This window comes from Ranitomeya imitator, chromosome 4 (assembly GCF_032444005.1).
Source record: "Ranitomeya imitator isolate aRanImi1 chromosome 4, aRanImi1.pri, whole genome shotgun sequence".
Classification (NCBI taxonomy): Eukaryota; Metazoa; Chordata; class Amphibia; order Anura; family Dendrobatidae; genus Ranitomeya; species Ranitomeya imitator.
The window spans coordinates 19,449,304-19,469,997 of record NC_091285.1 but is presented as its reverse complement, the minus strand read 5'-3'; the positions used below and the strand labels follow the sequence as shown (position 1 = coordinate 19,469,997).

The window sequence follows — 20,694 nt, the reverse complement described above, 5'->3', positions numbered from 1 at the left end:
CCCAACCCCCCCACTTCCTGTAATGCATCTCGGTGTCTCTGCTGCAAGAGACGGATTGCACTTTACAACAGGCGGTGAAACACAAATTAGACTGAAGAGAGACACCTAGTGGCAGCACTTGGGAGTGATTTTTTGGGGGGAAGACAACGTAGTTTTTAAATGAATTGACTTGTAGGTTATTTATCGCATCATCTGTCAAATTAGATATTTTTTATCTGAAAGTCCAGTGACCATTTATGCCAAATCAAGGGCTGTTCACAAGGTGGCATTCATAATCTGTAGATACCAATAAAGAGCACAACAGACACACAACATTGTTTATTAGGATTTGTTGGTTGCTCGTTTAATCAGTTTACATTCCACAACTGACAATTTAATATTTTGTATTTCTTGTTCCTCATGAACAAATTGATTATTGATTAGACAGATGTCCAGCTGCCCATGAAGACGTCACGTCCATGAAAGATGCAACCATATAATACCCATTATTGTAGAACTTTTGCTTCTGAAACCTCGGGGGCGGGGTTTGAAATAGAACACACCCTCTTTCACACTATCTCCACCCCTGCTTACCTTTTCCTAGAAAACATTTTAGTTTAGATTTATTCTATTTATCTGTCCATTTACATAGTTATTGTTACATAACACAGTGTCTGCCCTAAGCATCCACCTCGGTTCTCAATTAGCACATATCTGTCATATTTCTCCTTTTTTCTCTTTTTTGTTTTCTTACTTGTTTATACCCTGAAACGGCAAGATTTCTCGTGCAGTCTATTTATGCTTCTTTCTTTCTACCGGAATGGTTAAAAAAACACTAGAGGGGGTAACGAGAACAAATAGAAAACACACGACGCCTATGAAATTGGGTGAATCTCCACTTTATATTATTTTGTACTGATTAATTTCCTAATACATCTTTATAGCAATCGAAACTCAGTTTTCTTGATACACAAGTCCAATTCCCCAACCTTTAATTTATCAAATTTTCTCAGCCTGTAGCCACCACTAGGGGGAGCTCACTATAATGAGTTTAGATGTAGTGAGCTCCACCTAGTGGTGACTGCAGACAGAATAATTATCATGTAACTCTATGTCAATGCTGGGAATTTAGAGTTCTGTATCAGATTGCCATATTTTAGGAAACTAATCAGCGAAGCCTCCGAGTGTTTGACCTATTTTGATCACAAGAAACAAAATAGTGTATAATATATATATATATATATATACAGTACAGACCAAAAGTTTGGACACACCTTCTCATTTAAAGATTTTTCTGCATTTTCATGACTATGAAAATTGTACATTCACACTGAAGGCATCAAAACTATGAATTATCACATTTGGAATTATATACTTAATAAAAAAGTGTGAAACAACTGAAATTATGTCTTATAGTCTAGGTTCTTCAAAGTAGCCACCTTTTGCTTTGATGACTGCTTTGCACACTATTGGCATTCTCTTGATGAGCTTCAAGAGGTAGTCACCGGGAATGGTCTTCCAACAATCTTGAAGGAGTTCCCAGAGATGCTTAGCACTTGTTGGCCCTTTTGCCTTCACTCTGCGGTCCAGCTCACCCCAAACCATCTGGATTGGGTTCAGGTCTAGTGACTGTGGAGGCCAGGTCATCTGGCGTAGCACCCCATCACTCTCCTTCTTGGCCAAATAGCCCTTACACAGCCTGGAGGTGTGTTTGGGGTCATTGTCCTGTTGAAAAATAAATGATGGTCCAACTGAACGCAAACCGGATGGAATAGCATGCCGCTGCAAGATGCTGTGGTAGCCATGCTGGTTCAGTATGCCTTCAATTTTGAATAAATCCCCAACAGTGTCACCAGCAAAGCCCCCCCACACCATCACACCTCATCCTCCATGCTTCATGGTGGGAACCAAGCATGTAGAGTCCATCCGTTCACCTTTTCTGCGTCGCACAAAGACACGGTGGTTGGAACCAAAGATCTCAAATTTGCATTCATCAGACCAAAGCACAGATTTCCACTGGTCTAAAGTCCGATCCTTGTGTTCTTTAGCCCAAACAAGTCTCTTCGGCTTGTTGCCTGTCCTTAGCAGTGGTTTCCTAGCAGCTATTTTACCATGAAGGCCTGCTGCACAAAGTCTCCTCTTAACAATTGTTGTAGAGATGTGTCTGCTGCTAGAACTCTGTGTGGCATTGACCTGGTCTCTAATCTGAGCTGCTGTTAACCTGCGATTTCTGAGGCTGGTGACTCGGATAAACTTATCCTCAGAAGCAGAGGTGACTCTTGGTCTTCCTTTCCTGGGGAGGTCCTCATGTGAGCCAGTTTCTTTGTAGCGCTTGATGGTTTTTGCAACTGCACTTGGGGACACTTTTAAAGTTTTCCCAATTTTTCGAACTGACTGACCTTCATTTTTTAAAGTAATGATGGCCACTCGTTTTTCTTTACTCAGCTGTTATTTTTTGCCATAATACAAATTCTAACAGTCTATTCAGTAGGACTATCAGCTGTGTATCCACCAGACTTCTGCTCAACACAACTGATGGTCCCAACCACATTTATAAGGCAAGAAATCCCACTTATTAAACCTAACAGGGCACACCTGTGAAGTGAAAACCATTCCCAGTGACTACCTCTTGAAGCTTAAGTATATAATTCCACATATGTTAATTCATAGTTTTGATGCCTTCAGTGTGAATGAACAATTTTCATAGTCATGAAAATACAGAAAAATCTTTAAATGAGAAGGTGTGTCCAAACTTTTGGTCTGTACTATATATATATATATATATATATATATATATATATATATATATATATATATATATATATATATATATATATATATATATATATATATATATATATATATATTGTGCCATATGTAAAATGTGGACCTCATCACCTTGCAGAATTATAAACATATCCAGTAAAACAGGGCGACAATTAGCAGCAATGAAAGCCTACCTAGCTCCCGTTCTGTATATTGCCATAATGAATCCTCGCGCTTTGCCTTGGGGGTAGAACATACATATATTTTTATGAGTCACCGGTGTTATGATATACTGTACCACCAAGCTGATTAGTCAGTGGCTAAATCAGGCAACGAGGGAAAAAAAAACAACATTATAAATCAGAGACTACATAGTCGTTCCAGATGAAAATATTAATGCAATATTATTTTATCACGGGTTTCAGAAATTAATGATGTCATTAATTATTGGGGGGGGGGGCTGAATCTTGACAAAAATATGTTAACCATATGAAAATAATCACATTCCGGTAATAAGTCGAGAAGCTGCTGGCTTTTACCTACTGCAATGGGATTTTGCAGTGACTCTCCCTGTTTTGACGAATAGGGGAAAAATCCAACTAGGAGAGTCTCTGCATCACATAAGGTAAATAGACTGGAAAATCTCATAATCAGGGTATTCTTTCACCCTGCATAAAAATGTAGTTTACTACCTTACCCTGACCAAGGCAGTTTAGCACCCTGGGCACATGTCCTACCGCCCTTCTTCTCGCTTCGTACCTGTTCATATATTTTTGCAAAAAAATTTGGATGACTCTAAGTCTCTCCTTCTTTATTGTGTTTTTGTTTCTCTTTATTTTTTCTGATTTTTTTAAAATTAAAATAATAATTTTTTTTTTTAAAAACATGGACATTTTCAAAATTTCAATTATACACTTCACTTCCTATAAACTTTTTTTTCCTTTTTTATCACCTATAATTTGTTGAAAAGTCTAAAATAATAATAAATAATCTAAAAAACAAAAAAATATATAAGATAAATAATAAAATAACTTTTAAGCTTCCAGACGCCCCCCTTGATACCCCCCATTTTAAATTTTGGATGGTTTAATGGGTACCAATGGCTGCATCTTTATAACCCGACCCTTAACCTTCAAGCACCTTAAAAATTGGTTTTCCAGTCCAACCAGTCTTTGATCTACAAGCATCACATCGTCTTTCCACTACCCTTCATCATTGGTTTATATATTTAACTTTTTTTTATTTCATTATTTATTTTTTACATTTGTACACACTTTTTTTTACAAAAACACTCTCATAGCTGGACCCATGTGGGCAAATAACAGAGGACGGGCCTTGGGTGACAGCGAATACTGGAGTCACACACTGATTTTGTGACATGAGTTTGACGTAGAAGGGGCATTGGTTATTGGTCATCCATGTCTGAGTTTTTAACTTTTGCTACTGTAACATATAAGGGGTTGAGAGAAAGAGGTGGAGTTTCCCATACTGTGGCCAGATTGGTAGGTTGGTAAAGGCTCCACCTCAACTCTTTGTCCTAGTTTTTATAAATAAAGGCTGAATTGTTGAATCTTCTACTAAAAAAATGGGAAAACAATTATGGTTACCTAAGGTCCTTTAAGGAGTTGTCCCTTTGTGACAGCCCACCACTAGGACATATTGACATCATAGTGTATCACATAGAGGGGGAGGTTCTTTCGACCCTACAGTATATTGCACGACAAACAGTTACTTCAAAGGCCTCTATTTTTGTCTAGTAGTGGCCACTAATCACAGAGCTTCCTGGAACTGAAACAGTTGATCAGTGAGCATTTAATGGGGCATTCACATGTTATTAAATAGCTTTAGTTAGACAGCATGAAAATAAGCAAGTTTGCAATTGACTTGCTTTTTTTACCTACTGTCATTCTCCTGCTGTGAGAGCTTTTATCTTACATAGATTACAGCTTGTTTCCAAGGATCTTGGCAACTAGAACCCAGCCGAGTGTGCACAGTAGTTACGTTCCAGGAGAGGAGTTAGCTCCTATCATTCCAGTCACCTCTCTAAGCCCATTGTTTTCTACTCACCTCCCTCTCAGCTTCTGACAGAATAACATGACTTATCATTCCTTTGGAATCACAATCCCCCAGCCCCCATGATTGGCAGTTTCCAGAGCAGTTCTCTTAATCAGGGCTCTCACTTTCCTGAGCCACGTGCTTGTTCAAAGACCCTGTTATCCAAATAGAGTTAGTCTACCCTGTCATCACAAAATGATGACAGGGTAGACTAACTTCAGGGCTCCTACTTTCCTAGTGATGAGTCTACCCTGTCATTACTAGGAAAGTAGGAGCCCTGATTAAGAGAACTGCTCTGGAATCTGCCAATAGTAGTCTGAGAGCAAACACTGACAGGCCATTAATGTGTTGTAGCAGGACGTACAGAGAATTTGCAGAGCTCTGAGCAGCTCAAAGGATATTTTGAGAATACCCCTTTAATTAATCACACAATTTTGTCATGGTAAATTTTCTATTTTCATGGTAAATTGTCTTTCTTATGCAACTTCCTCTACTCCAGTATGATAGATTGGACTTTTTAGAATTTGTAGAGGTATAGGAATGATTTTTTTTCAGGGTGCAAATAAACTCACACAATGGAAATAAATGAAAAATGTTCCCGTATGTTTTTACACCATCCATCTCAGAGCATCGCGGAGCAGAGAAGGTTACAATCGGACTGGTCTATGTAGCACCGGACTATGTTAGAGGCACTGTATAACCCAGAGAGGAAAAGGTTTAACAGTCTTCAGCTGTTCACTCCTTAGCACCACCGAGTCAGCAGAAAGTGACAGCGGAGTCTTGTGTTTTCTGTTTACCGTATTTTAATTTCTGATGATGTTCTCTATTGTGTCTTATTAAGCCACGAGCTGCCAAAAAGGTGTAAAATAAGCAAAAAAAAAAGGATAAGTTTACCGTAGCAGTGCAATTAACGTAGGGTGTCTCGTTAGGAAACAAAATCAACATACTTTTGCTGATCCTCTCCGAGCTCAGAAAAATGCAAATTTAAAACTGCGTTGAAGGGATGTCACGCTGGAGTGTTCTGACCTCGTTAAATGTAGTGAACCAACTTGCTTTTTGACAAATATATTTTTCCAGAAAGTCTCTTACCAACAATGCTTATCTTTATTTTGTGTGGGGTGGGGGTGGAGGTCCAACTCTTTAACTTTACACTTTCAGTCAGAAGGTGTCTATGGTTACGTACAGACAGTCATTTAGCCAACTTATCCAGAGGCATCTTGAAGCTTTGAGACCCCAATGAACAATCTGTCAGTCACAGGGTACCTACCTATCATATGCCAACTTTAATACTAGTGTCTTCTTATGGACAATCTTGCCAGTTTTTTGAATGACCTTCTGGGAGAAAATACATTGTTACATAAAGCCCTGTTTTCCATCACACCCATCCAAGTCTCATCCACTTCCCTTTTGCACCTCTTCCATGTCCACTGAATTTCCTAATGGTCTTGAGATTATTCAGCAATGCCTGGGAGTTTTGCCAACTCCTCCAGAAATCTGGAAGACCTTCCTTTTTTTTCTGGTAGCCTCCCAGATGTTCCAGTAGAGATGGCAAGTAGGTTCATCTGGCAGAGAGGCCTTTAGGCCTCGTAAGCTCCACTCAAATTCTTGACGGTTTCAAGAGTATTCAGAAATGCTGAATTGTAAATTCCTCCAGGATTCTGGGAGGTTTTCCATTTTTATGAGAGCCTTTTGGATGTTTCAGGAGAGTTAGGGTACCGTCACACTATACGATTTACCTACGATCACGACCAGCGATATGACCTGGCCGTGATCGTAGGTAAATCGTAGTGTGGTCGCTGGGGAGCTGTCACACAGACAGCTCTCCAGCGACCAACGATGCCGAGGTCCCTGGGTAACCAGGGTAAACATCGGGTAACTAAGCGCAGGACCGCGCTTAGTTACCCGATGTTTACCCTGGTTACAAGCGTTAAACTAAAAAAAAACAAACAGCACATACTTACATTCTGGTGTCTGTCAGGTCCCTTGCAGTCTGCTTCCCGCACTCAGTGACTGCCGGCCGTAAAGTGAAAGTGAAAGCACAGCCGCTGTGCTCTGCTTTCACTTTACGGCCGGCAGTCACAGTGCGGGAAGCAGAGACGGCAAGGGACCTGACGGACACCAGAATGTAAGTATGTGCTGTTTGTTTTTTTTTAGTTTAACGCTTGTAACCAGGGTAAACATCGGGTAACTAAGCGCGGTCCTGCGCTTAGTTACCCGATGTTTACCCTGGTTACAAGCGATCGCATCGCTGGATCGCATCGCTAGATCGGTGTCACACACACCGATCTAGCGATGACAGCGGGAGATCCAGCGATGAAAGAAAGTTCCATACGATCTGCTACGACGTACGATTCTCAGCAGGATCCCTGATCGCTGCTGCGTGTCAGACACGGCGATATCGTAACGATATCGCTGGAACGTCACGAATCGTACCGTCGTAGCGATCGAAATGTTATAGTGTGACGGTACCCTTAGTCAACGTATCTAGAGTCATATCTTGAAGTTTCCGGACACCAATGAAAAATCTGTTACAGGACACCCACCTACCATATGCCAATTATAAAACTAATATCTTATTATGTACGTTTGACAACTTTTTAAAATGACCTTCCAGGAGAAAATACCTTGTGTCGGAAAGACCCATTCTGAAAGTATTCGACAATGTCTGGGAAATATTTGCCAACTCTTCCAGGATGCTGGAGGGGGTTTCCTATTTTCTGAGAGCTTCCCGAATGTTCCAGAAGAGTTGGCAAGTATGATCACGTGATAGACAGGCCGTTAGGCCTCTTAAGTTACATGAAATTGGCCAACTCTTCATGGATTCTTGTAGCCTACTAGATGTTCCAGGAGAGCTGGCAAGTATGTTTATATAGTTGAAGGGCCTATAGGCTTCCAAAGCTCTCCAAAATGTTCCAACTCCTTCAGGATTCTTCAAGATTTTCCTTTTTTCTGAGAGCCTCTCGGATGTTCCAAATATGCTCATATGGCAGAAGGGCCTTTAGGCCTCATAAGCTCTAAAAACAAATTTGCCAACTCTTTCTCGATTCTGGAAGATCTTTTTACATTTTTTTGGTAGCATAACAGATTTTCCCAAAGATCTGGCAAGTATGCTTATGTGGCAGAAGTGCCTTTAGGTTCCCTTAGCTCAAGGACCAGGCAGTTTCCCTACTTGTGCAACTACAATGCCTACAGTCAAGGCCGAAAGTGTTGGCACCCTTGAAATTGTTCCAGAATATGAAGTAATTCTCCCAGGAAATTATTACAATTACACATGTTTATGTCCTTTGTGTATATTAGAAGAACACAAGAAACAGATAAACACCTGTGGAGAGATCTTAATATTGCTTTCGGGAGAAGGAACCCTTGAAGTATGAAAGACTTGGAGCAGATTGCAAAAGAAGTGTGGTCCAAAATTCCCGCTGAGAAGTGTAAGAAGCTTGTGGATGGTTATAGAAAGCGATTGATTGCAGTTATTTATTCCAAGGGGTGTGCAAACAAATATTAAGTTGGGGATGCAAACAATTTTGTCCTGTCCATTTTTGGGGTTTTGTGTGATATGATGTCCAATTTGCCCATTTTTCTCTGTTTCTTTGAGTTGTTGCAATGGACACAAAGGAAATAATGGTATAACAAAACAATGTGTAATTGCAATAATTTTCTGGGAGAAATTCTTATTTTTTTTTAAACAATTTCAAGAGTGCTAACACTTTCGGCCATGACTGTATGACCCTGAACATATTAGATCACTGAACATATCAGGTCAGAGCTCATTTGACCCATGGTTTTCATGTACTTGTAGGTGTTTTTGAACTTTTGCCGTTGACTAGTTGAGTCCAAAAATGACTGACAATCACGGATGGATGGGGTAAAGCATTCATAGATATTTTTTTTTTTAGACACATGTATCAGGTGTCAGAATGATTGAGAAAAAAATATGTCTAATACAATAAAACAATATTTCTAAAACATTGAGACATCATCTAAATTCTAGGGCCAAATGTACGTTTAATTTTGCCATTTTATAAAAATTGTTTTTATGTTTTGGTGGTCAGTTTGGAGACGTCACTTGGAAGTTAGGTAGAGAAAACCTGGTTGGGATTGCCTAGTATTTTCCAGCCTTGCCCATTACTTGACATATGGATTCACTTTGGTATTATGAAACCACAAGTTTGACTGGCACAGTACATGGTGTTGATGCCTTTACATTGTACTCCTGTGCCACCACAATCCCTCTCCCAAAAGAGAGAAGTACCTTGCACTTGTGTGGCCTAATCCACCTTGTTTTCACATTGGGACGTCTATGGAGAAAGGTCGTCTTTGTTAGGTTCAACCAACTTCTGAGAAAGGCGTATGCTACCGAGAAGGGCGTATGCTAGCCTGAGCTGCTCCTACTTTTCACTGATCCTATCCACCTTTGGGATAAAGTATATAACTTTTTACAATAAGTGTTGGAATACCATAATGTTGTATTTGTTTATTTTTTTCGTCGTAAGGTCCTTTTAATTTTAACTTGACTGATTTTTTAGACCCAGTTCTGTTGCTGATCTGTTAAGACCTGTTTCTACCAACCCTAATTGTAAACATGTTATTTATGCACTTGAGATCTCAGATAAGTAATTAGTGGTAGGGAAGATTTAAGGTAAGATTGTGGCTGATCACATTTTGATAAGAATAACAAGCTCCTAAGGGTCCACTTGAAATGTGTTTTTAAGGTTCTTTACGCTTCTTGAGAAAGATTTACTACGTTCGACTAATCTTCCTTGGAGAATGTATTACGGCAGTCGAATGAACCTGTGTGCATCATTTTCTTGCAACTTGAAATGTTATCGAGTTTATAAGTGATCTTTATTACAGTTGGAGATAATTAATCAGTCGAGTATGTAGGCCATTTAAGTCTTGCTACAATATAAGTACATTCAAGGACAGCATGACAAACAACCGTACCCATTGCGGTACCCTTCCCATTTGCCACTAACACTGCAGCTTTTATGTACTGTATCTCAACCATTATGGAAATGTTAAGAATATTAATCTAAAAGGATTATATTACAATCATGTCAAATGTGGAATAATAGATATTTTACGCCATATTATAAATTCCATCCCGGAAAAGGATCTTGAATTATTGGACAAATTCCACAGGTAGACATGCTCTAAGCATTCTTCACATGAGCTTGCGAGGCTTTCATCCATTTCTCCTTTGGGGTTTCTGTAATTATTCTTGTAGTCAAATATTCTTGGATTTTGTTGGGAGCCCTAACGGGCCCCCCTTTTGGGTCAATGGGGACAATTTTGACCTGTCATGGATGGATTCAGCAAAAAGTCATGGCTGTGTCACTGTTAAATGCTATTTTAAAATAGTGGAAGCCCCTCGTCTTAAAAAAAGCGTCACAGTTAGAACATTTTGGTCATAGCCCATTATGCCCCAATTTATTTTCTGCTGGTGATAATTACATTCGTCTAATCAAATTTATAAACTACCATGATATGGTATGTGGGTTTGCATGGGATTTTATTTTATTTTTGCTGCTGTAAATTAGAAATAATTTTGAAAGAATTATACCTTCCAGATCCTTAAATCCAATAGAACTACATTTTGCTTTAAGAGATGTAAGATATATCGATGATTAATTTTTTTGAAAAATGTGAGCTGTCCCATCTAAGAAACACAGATATACTTAAAGGATTATTTGGTGAACTCCCGAAGTTTAAAATGTATAGTAATGTTGTTTGTATTGGTGTACTGCTCCCAAACATTATAGTGTTGAGCAGCTGAGAGTGAGTGGAATTACATTGCTCTATAGTAGAACATATACAGACCGGGAGTCCAGGGTTCAAGGACACAAGGGAGTTCGCCATTTTTGTTTAGGTACTTTGTCGAAACAGTTTTGTAATTCTCAACAAACTAGTCAACCATTATTGCTACAGAGACACCCGTACGTCTAAGCGTGCCTTTTTGAGCAAAAGGCAGAAACCAGGATATATTTGCTTTCGAGATTTCCATACAAAAAGCTGCAGTATTTTGTGTGCAAAATACTGTAAGGGAAAGGGCCTACTTACTTTGCGCTTACTTCCAGTGCTCCATTGATGGAAGTTATGACATCTTACATCAAACAAAAGATAAATCAACATTGTAAAAAAAAAAGTAAATTTACAGGAAAACAGTTTATATTGATTTTTTCCTCTCTATATTTTAGGCTAATTTTGAGTACCATGTGACTCTTAACAGTAGCATTACATCCACCACTGTTGATAATCTCTTTGACCTGTAACCCAGGCATGGTAAACGCCTCTGAGTCCCTTTATATAGTCCAAGTCAAACTTCTTATCCATGGAGAACTCAACGGGACGACGGAACTGGACTCTGAAAATTCTTAAAAAATGAAAAAAAAATTGAACGAAACTTAACCCAAAGTCTTAATGACTCGTAAAGGACTGGCACGGAGAGAAAAGTCTTTGTCATTAGGCCTTGTGCTTCTGCCATTCATTTTCAGTCCATCCTATAGACCAGGCACGTGCTAAGGCAGCAGAGACCCACAACTGAGCAAGCAGGAATCAGCTTACGCTTCCTTCTTTTTTTTGCCACATGTTCACAGACTTCACTGTCATCATTAACGGAAAACAACAAGTTGGGACTTTAATTTATTGGTTCGTACTCATTCCGTAAGTCGATGTGGGTAGTGGTTGTTTTTTTATTAGTTTTTATTAATTTTGTCTAATTCAAAAATACATTTTTCTTCTGGAAATTTTTTTTTATGATTCTGGGTCGATGGTGGTTTGCGAGATGAGTGTTAAAAATTATTTCCTTGTTAGGTCCCAAAGTCATTTTTAGAAGGTGTCTTACTGAGGTGGTCTGCGTTCCACTTTATAGGTCTAGTGACGAAATGTAGATGTTAAATAAAACATTGTGGAAAAACATGGAAGGTCATCATGACAAAAGTTCCCCATGATATCTAGTATACGGTCCAAGAAAACAAAAGCGTTGATGAATGAGATATATACATAGTCCTTGACATGGACTCTACCATCATGAGGAGCTAATATTACCATTGACTCCCCATTGCCCACATCACCCTTTAGTGGCATCCAAATATGGCCACCTTGTAATGAATGAGAAATGGGTGACGAAGAGATATTTTGTAGTCCAGGCATTAGTATATGTTAGAGTGGCCCGTCTCTCTCTCGTTTTTGATCTGTAGAGGGTTTTTAGCACACTGTTCCATTCTCAGGGCGTGTTTTGGGGCAGTTGGTCCTCAGGACAGGCTGTACTGAAGGTGCTAAGGTACAGAAGAAGCCTGAGATTAACGTTAGGCCCAGGCCACCCCAGGCACAGAACATGGACCATCCATAACCATGGCTGATGTCATCAGGTAGCCCGTACAGGAATCGAGGGTAACGTGAGAGCTCAAAGTTGATCCCCGCTACACAAGTGCACAGTGAAATGATACAGAAAGTGCCTGTGGGAAGACATGACATATAAGGATTAGAAAATATACAACAACATACATTCTCAACAAATACAGTCTGGTGTGGTGGTCATTCCACCAGGTAGTGCCTTTTTTTTGCCTACAGGATCAGCACTTTTCAAGACTTGAATTACGGTATGTTCCTGCAAGTGTTTCAGCAGAAGAAGGAACCTGCTCCACACAAATTCTCAATGAAGACTTTTTCATATAGTCCAATATCAATTTTAAGGTGGGTTAAGAGCAAGGTGTCCCCTCTATGAGGCACGGAGAACATTTTACCTGAGATGCTGCCCACTTTGCCTACAGGGTCAGCCTTGTGGACATTTGACATATTCCTGCACCTGTTCCCGCAGAAGAAGGAACGTGCTCAACGAAGACTTTTTGGTACAGTCCGATACCAATTTTAAGGTTGGTTAATATTTGGCACCATCACTTGCCTAGGGCCATAATGACAATCATAATGATAAGGAGCTGGAATACATTTTCTTTTTTTATGTACATCCGAGGAGAGCTTTTCACCTGAGGTGCTGCCCTCTTTTGCCTACAAAGTCAGCCTTTTTTCAGACATGACTTTGTTCCTTTACCTGTTCCTGGAGAAGAAGGAACCTGCTAAACACAAATTCTCAACAAAGACTTTCTGGTATAGTCCAATACCAATTTTAAGGTGAGTTTACATTTGGCACCAAAATTTGTCAATGGCCATAATCCCAACCAGAAACGCCCACAAAACAGCTCGAAATGCCTCTTTCTAAGAACCATTGCATACATAAACCAAGCCTGTTTTAGGGTCGGGTCTGTTAAAACCCATTCAGTTTTCAGGTATCAGTGACTTAATGTCTAGGGTCTAACTTCTATGAGGTGAGGAGAACATTTCCCTTGAGATCCTGCCCTCTTTTACCTACTTGGTCAACATTTTTCCAGACTTGACCTATGTTCCTGTACCTGTTCCTGCAGAAGAAGGAATCTACTCAAGACAAATTCTCAGTAAAATTCAACTAAAAAGTTCATTGGTACATAAAAATCAAATATTTGAAGGCAGCATTGTATTTTGGACCACTATTTCCCCAGGGTTGTGTGTCCCACCCTACAACACGGGAAACACCCACAAAACTGGAAATGCTTCTTTTTACAGCACACCTCTTTTACAGTCTAGTTTGCAAAGACCTGGACTATTTTCAGGCAGAAGTGACTAAAAGTTTAAAGTATGCCCTCTATTTTTTTTTTTGCCGACAGGGTCAGCATTTTTCTAGACATTGCCTAGCATTTTGGCAGGTTTTAATTTGTTGAGTCCACGTACCTCCCATGAGGAAGAGTAGACCAGCGACATATTGCATGAGACCCCGGTCCCAGCAGCAGCCCAGCACTCCGATGATCCAGCCGAACAGAATGATGGCGACGGCCATTCCCATAAATCCAGCTGTCATCCTGCGTAAATCTGTAGAAATAAAAGCAAGATTCAATAGTTGTTAATTCTAACAATAAATCATTAATATATGTATGTACAGAATTACATCTCATATATATAGCATCCTCTGTTCCCTAGAATCTTATGGGCCAGATGATACAAGGTCCCTGAACTTCTAGACAACTTAATTTTGTTTAATAATGTTATAGAAAGACAAAAGGCAAATAACTTTACTCATAAATTATGTTGTCTTACTCCTGAAAAATCCCTTTAAAGTGGTGACTACTGTCATCTTTCATGTAACCTCCTGACCACTGCCTTTTGTCAAGTGTAATTTGTCCTTACCAGCAGAGACACCGAGATGGATTACAGGAAGTGGGGGCGGATCTTAGTCTCTCTACAGTAAGTGGGGGCGTGTCTTACTCTCTACAGTAAGTGGGGGCGGGTGTTATGAATAGGTAATTCAGAACCACAATGGACCTTGAAGTTCAGAGCACACAAGTGACCTGACAAAAAACACAAAACATAGGACGAGCTCTGAGACGTGGGAACTCTGCTGACCGCAATCCCTAAACCTATCAAACCACACTAGAGGTAGCCGTGGATTGCGCCTAACGCTCCCTATGCAACTCGGCACAGCCTGAGAAACTAGCTAGCCCTGAAGATAGAAAAACAAGCCTACCTTGCCTCAGAGAAATTCCCCAAAGGAAAAGGCAGCCCCCCACATATAATGACTGTGAGTTAAGATGAAAATACAAACACAGAGATGAAATAGATTTAGCAAAGTGAGGCCCGACTTACTGAATAGACCGAAGATAGGAAAGATAGCTTTGCGGTCAACACAAAAACCTACAAACAACCACGCAGAGGGGCAAAAAGACCCTCCGCACCGACTAACGGTACGGAGGTGCTCCCTCTGCGTCTCAGAGCTTCCAGCAAGCAAGCAAAACCAAAAAAGCAAGCTGGACAGAAAATATAGCAACAAAAGTAACACAAGCAGAACTTAGCTTATGCTGAGCAGACAGGCCACAGGAACGATCCAGGAGGAAGCAAGACCAATACTAGAACATTGACTGGAGGCCAGAATCAAAGCACTAGGTGGAGTTAAATAGAACAGCACCTAACGACAACCTCATCACCTGAGCAAGGAAACTCAGAAGCCGCAGTACCACTCGTGACCACAGGAGGGAGCTTGATCACAGAATTCACAACAGGCGGGTCTTACTCTCTACAGTAAGTGGGGGCGTGTCTTACTCTCGCTACAGTAAGTGGGGGCGTGTCTTACTCTCGCTACAGTAAGTGGGGGCGTGTCTTACTCTCTACAGTAAGTGGGGGCGTGTCTTACTCTCTACAGTAAGTGGGGGCGTGTCTTACTCTCTACAGTAAGTGGGGGCGGGTCTTACTCTTTCTACAGTAAGTGAGGCGGGTCTTACTCTCTCTACTGTAAGTGGGGGCATGTCTTACACTCGCTACAGTAAGTGAAGGCATGTCTTACTCTCTACAGTAAGTGGGGGCGTGTCTTACTCTCTACAGTAAGTGGGGGCGTGTCTTACTCTCTACAGTAAGTGGGGGCGTTTCTTACTCTCTTCAGTAAGTGGGGGCGTGTCTTACTCTCGCTACAGTAAGTGGGGGCATGTTTTACTCTACAGTAAGTGGGGGCGTGTCTTACTCTACAGTAAGTGGGGGCATGTCTTACTCTACAGTAAGTGGGGGTATGTCTTACTCTACAGTAAGTGGGGGCATGTCTTACTCTACAGTAAGTGGGGGCATGTCTTACTCTCTACAGTAAGTGGGGGCATGTCTTACTCTCTACAGTAAGTGGGGGCGTGTTTTACTCTACAGTAAGTGGGGGCGGGTCTTAGTCTCTACAGTAAGTGGGGGCATGTCTTAGTCTCTACAGTAAGTGGGGGCATGTCTTAGTCTCTACAGTAAGTGGGGGCATGTCTTAGTCTCTACAGTAAGTGGGGGCATGTCTTACTCTCTCTACAGTAAGTGGGGGCGGATCTTAGTCTCTATAGTAAGTGGGGATGTGTCTTACTCTCTACAGTAAGCGGGGGCATGTCTTACTCTACAGTAAGTGGGGGCATGTCTTACTCTCTACAGCAAGTGGGCGCGTGTCTTACTCTACAGTAAGTGGGGGCGTGTTTTAGTCTCTACAGTAAGTGGGGGCGGGTCTTAGTCTCTACAGTAAGTGGGGGCATGTCTTAGTCTCTCTACAGTAAGTGGGGGCGGATCTTAGTCTCTATAGTAAGTGGGGATGTGTCTTACTCTCTACAGTAAGCGGGGGCATGTCTTAGTCTCTACAGTAAGTGGGGGCATGTCTTAGTCTCTACAGTAAGTGGGGGCATGTCTTAGTCTCTCTACAGTAAGTGGGGGCGGATCTTAGTCTCTATAGTAAGTGGGGATGTGTCTTACTCTCTACAGTAAGCGGGGGCATGTCTTACTCTACAGTAAGTGGGGGCGTGTCTTACCCTCTACAGTAAGTGGGGGTGTGTCTTAATCTTTCTACAGTAAGATAAGCAAGAAACCACAAAAAACTATGGGACATCATGTTAGTACACCATATAATAATCGACATAACCCATAGTATATTACAGGACGTGTACGGACACACTGAAGTCCACAGAGAGAACACCACAGAAATAGCTCAGTGTAATAATGTCCAGAAACTGACACTAATAGTAAATGCAAAAGTTTATTAAACATATAAAAGAGGATCCATAGATAGCACACATGGGAAAAGAATAGCGGATACTCCCACAAATAGAGCACTGGCAGGGAAGGAGCATGTAAACCAATAGAGAGACAATAAATATTTATACCCAAACGTAAAAAGTATCCATATTGCACAGTGGCCATGTCTCCGGTACCATACCTTATAGTATCACAGGTTCACAAACGCGTTCCCGCCCTACGCGGGAACGCGTTTGTGAACCTGTGATACTATAAGGTATGGTACCGGAGACTTGGCCACTGTGCAATATGGATACTTTTTACGTTTGGGTATAAATATTTATTGTCTCTCTATTGGTTTACATGCTCCTTCCCTGCCAGTGCTCTATTTGTGGGAGTATCCGCTACTCTTTTCCCATGTGTGCTATCTATGGATCCTCTTTTATATGTTTAATAAACTTTTGCATTTACTATTAGTGTCAGTTTCTGGACATTATTACACTGAGCTATTTCTGTGGTGTTCTTTCTACAGTAAGTGGAGGCGAGACTTAATCCCTCTACAATAAGTGGGGATGGGTCTTAATCTCGCTACACTAAGTGGGCATGGGTCTTTGTTTCTCTACATGAAATTGGGGCAGGTTTGTTTTCCTAAGTGAAGTGGGGGTGGGTTTGTCTCACTAAAGGAAGTGGAGCACGTCTTTGTCTCAAGATAAAGTGGGGAAGGGTCATAGTTTTTTCTGCAGTAAGTGGGGGCACGTTTTAGTCTCTCCAAAGTAAATGGGGCGGGTATTTATCTCAACTGTTAGTAAAGGCAAGTATTTATCTCCCTAGATGAAGTGGGGGTGGTTTTCTTTTGCTCAATGAAGTGAGGGCCGGTCTTAGTCTTTCTACAGTGAGTGGAAGTGGGTCTTAGTCTTTTTATAGTAAGTGGGGGATGTCTTAATGTTTCTACAGTAAGCGGGGGTGGGTCTTAATGTTTCTACAGTAAGTGGGAGTGGGTCTTAATGTTTCTACAGTAGGTGGGGGTGGGTCTTAATGTTTCTACAGTAAGTGTGGGTGGGTCTTAATGTTTCTACAGTAAGTGGGGGTGGGTCTTAATGTTTCTACAGTAAGTGGGGGTGGGTCTTAATGTTTCTACAGTAAGTGGGGGTGGGTCTTAATGTTTCTACAGTAAGTGGGGGTGGGTCTTAATGTTTCTCACAGTAAGTGGGAGTGGGTCTTAATGTTTCTACAGTAAGTGGGGGTGGGTCTTAATGTTTCTACAGTAAGTGGGGGTGGGTCTTAATGTTTCTACAGTAAGTGGGGGTGGGTCTTAATGTTTCTACAGTAAGTTGGGGTGGGTCTTAATGTTTCTACAGTAAGTGGGGGTGGGTCTTAATGTTTCTCACAGTAAGTGGGAGTGGGTCTTAATGTTTCTACAGTAAGTGGGGGTGGGTCTTAATGTTTCTACAGTAAGTGGGGGTGGGTCTTAATGTTTCTACAGTAAGTTGGGGTGGGTCTTAATGTTTCTACAGTAAGTGGGGGTGGGTCTTAATGTTTCTCACAGTAAGTGGGAGTGGGTCTTAATGTTTCTACAGTAAGTGGGGGTGGGTCTTAATGTTTCTACAGTAAGTGGGGGTGGGTCTTAATGTTTCTACAGTAAGTGGGGGTGGGTCTTAATGTTTCTACAGTAAGTGGGGGTGGGTCTTAATGTTTCTACAGTAAGTGGGGGTGGGTCTTAATGTTTCTACAGTAAGTGGGGGTGGGTCTTAATGTTTCTACAGTAAGGGGGTGGGTCTTCATGTTTCTACAGTAAGTGGGGGTGGGTCTTAATGTTTCTACAGTAAGTGGGGGTGGGTCTTAATGTTTCTACAGTAAGCGGGGGTGGGTCTTAATGTTTCTACAGTAAGCGGGAGGGGGTCTTAATGTTTCTACAGTAAGCGGGGGTGAATCTTAATGTTTCTACAGTAGGTGGGAGTGGGTCTTAGTCCTTTTACAGTAAGTGGAAGTGGGTCTTAGTCTTTTTATAGTAAGTGGGGGTGGGTCTTAATGTTTCTACAGTAAGTGGGGGTGGGTCTTAATGTTTCTACAGTAAGCGGGAGGGGGTCTTAATGTTTCTACAGTAAGCGGGGGTGAATCTTAATGTTTCTACAGTAGGTGGGAGTGGGTCTTAATGTTTCTACAGTAGGTGGGAGTGGGTCTTAGTCCTTTTACAGTAAGTGGAAGTGGGTCTTAGTCTTTTTATAGTAAGTGGGGGTGGGTCTTAATGTTTCTACAGTAAGTGGGGGTGGGTCTTAATGTTTCTGCAGTAAGTGGGAGGGGGTCTTAATGTTTCTACAGTAAGTGGGTGTGGGTCTTAATGTTTCTACAGTAAGTGGGGGTGGGTCTTAGTCCTTTTACAGTAAGTGGGGGCGGATCTTAGTCTTTCTACAGTAAGCGCAGGGTGGGTCTTAATGTTTCTATAGTAAGTGGGGGTGGGTCTTAATGTTTCTACAGTAAGTGGGGGTGGGTCTTAATGTTTCTGCAGTAAGTGGGGGTGGGTCTTAATGTTTCTATAGTAAGTGGGGGTGGGTCTTAATGTTTCTACAGTAAGTGGGTGTGGGTCTTAGTCTTTTTACAGTAAGTGGGGGCGGATCTTAGTCTTTCTACAGTAAGCGGGGGTGGGTCTTTGATTCTCTAGATGAAGTCAGGGCAGCCTTGTCTTGCTAAAGGAAGTAGGACTGGCTTTAGTCTCTCAACTGGAAGTGGTGGTGGGTCTTAATCATTTTAGAAAGTGGAGGCAGGTTTTTGGATTTTTCCCTGCTCACCTGACTGTCACACTCCATGCAGGAATAATTGAAATGCATGCTTTCAGTTCAGGGCAAGAGCAATGGATGCTGGTAAGTAAGCAAAAGTAAGTTATAGCACCTACAGTGCTGGCAGAGTGCTGATGAAGAGCAACTGCCCAACTAAAAAAAATTGGTTGCAAGAGCATAGCAACAGGGACAATCCCTGGACATAGAACACTGGTATTTACATGAAAATACATTTTATCTTGAATTTTCTGGCATTTTTGTACATAAATTATTTTTTTTTGTTGATTTTTATGATCCCTGTTTGATGACACTGAATGGAAACCTTCACTGTTTAAGTCCAATCATATTCTATCCTGGTCCTGACCTGGTTAAATAGGTGCATGGCTCATTCTAATACCGCTGAATATTAGACCTGTGTGTCCATCAAGGACAGATTTTCATCCTCTGACATTAACCAATGAAGGATTCCATTCACTGGCAGCATGCAGAGATATTTAAACCTGTAAGGAACTAGAGCGGGAAAAAAAAAAAAATACATGTAACGCAAAAATCCAATTTAAACAATAGGAATAGGTGATTTTCTGATTACACATTCCCTTTAAATATAATACCCCTTAAATTGGCGTTTGTGACTGATAACCATCTTTTTCCCTGTGCATTGTAGAATGCTGCTGTGTGCGGCAGGGAAGGGTTAAGTGCAGGTTGACTAGGTATTTTCAAGGCTTTATAAGCACATTATAAATTAATGAATGCATTCAGCGCTCAGCACACTGCAGCCCGGGGTCTGACAACACAACATGCTGCTGCCTACAGCCCTGCAGAGATGAATGGTCCACATGGGAAGAAGAACTCAACCTTTCCACTCCAATGCAGAGCGCTACTACTATCCTGCAGTATACTCATCAGGTGAGGCTAGTATACACAGGATATAACCAATTGTAAATGAGGTCATTCCCTGTGTGACACAATGACATCACCACTGTATTGTTCGTCTTCTAATACTATTATATTCCTGCCCCTATGTACAAGAATATAACTACTATAATACTGCCCCTATGTACAAGAATAGAACTACTATAATACTGCTCCTATGTACAAGAATAGAACTACTATAATACTGCCCCTATGTACATGAATATAACTACTATAATACTGCCCCTATGTACAAGAATATAACTACTATAATACTGCCCCTATGTACAAGAATAGAACTACTATAATACTGCTCCTATGTACAAGAATAGAACTACTATAATACTGCCCCTATGTACATGAATATAACTACTATAATACTGCCCCTATGTACAAGAATATAACTACTATAATACTGTCCCTATGTACAAGAATAGAACTACTATAATACTGCTCCTATGTACAAGAATAGAACTACTATAATACTGCCCCTATGTACATGAATATAACTACTATAATACTGCCCCTATGTACAAGAATAGAACTACTATAATACTGCTCCTATGTACAAGAATAGAACTACTATAATACTGCCCCTATGTACAAGAATAGAACTACTATAATACTGCTCCTATGTACAAGAATAGAACTACTATAATACTGC

General features: G+C 40.9%; 1 protein-coding gene across 2 annotated transcripts in view; it reads right to left on the bottom strand.

Annotated features, from left to right (window-relative positions):
• Window positions 1-9,623: 9,623 nt before the first annotated feature.
• The window catches only part of TMEM178B (transmembrane protein 178B), a 265,591-nt gene continuing 254,520 nt past the window's right edge, over window positions 9,624-20,694 (bottom strand). For both annotated transcript variants that reach the window (XM_069763234.1, XM_069763235.1), the window contains exons 4-5: window positions 13,564-13,701; window positions 9,624-12,257 (exon numbers count right to left, since the gene is read on the bottom strand). In XM_069763234.1, coding sequence (XP_069619335.1) covers window positions 12,007-12,257; window positions 13,564-13,701 — 389 coding nt within the window. In that variant the 3' untranslated portion in view covers window positions 9,624-12,006. The remainder of the gene's footprint in view (window positions 12,258-13,563; window positions 13,702-20,694) is intronic.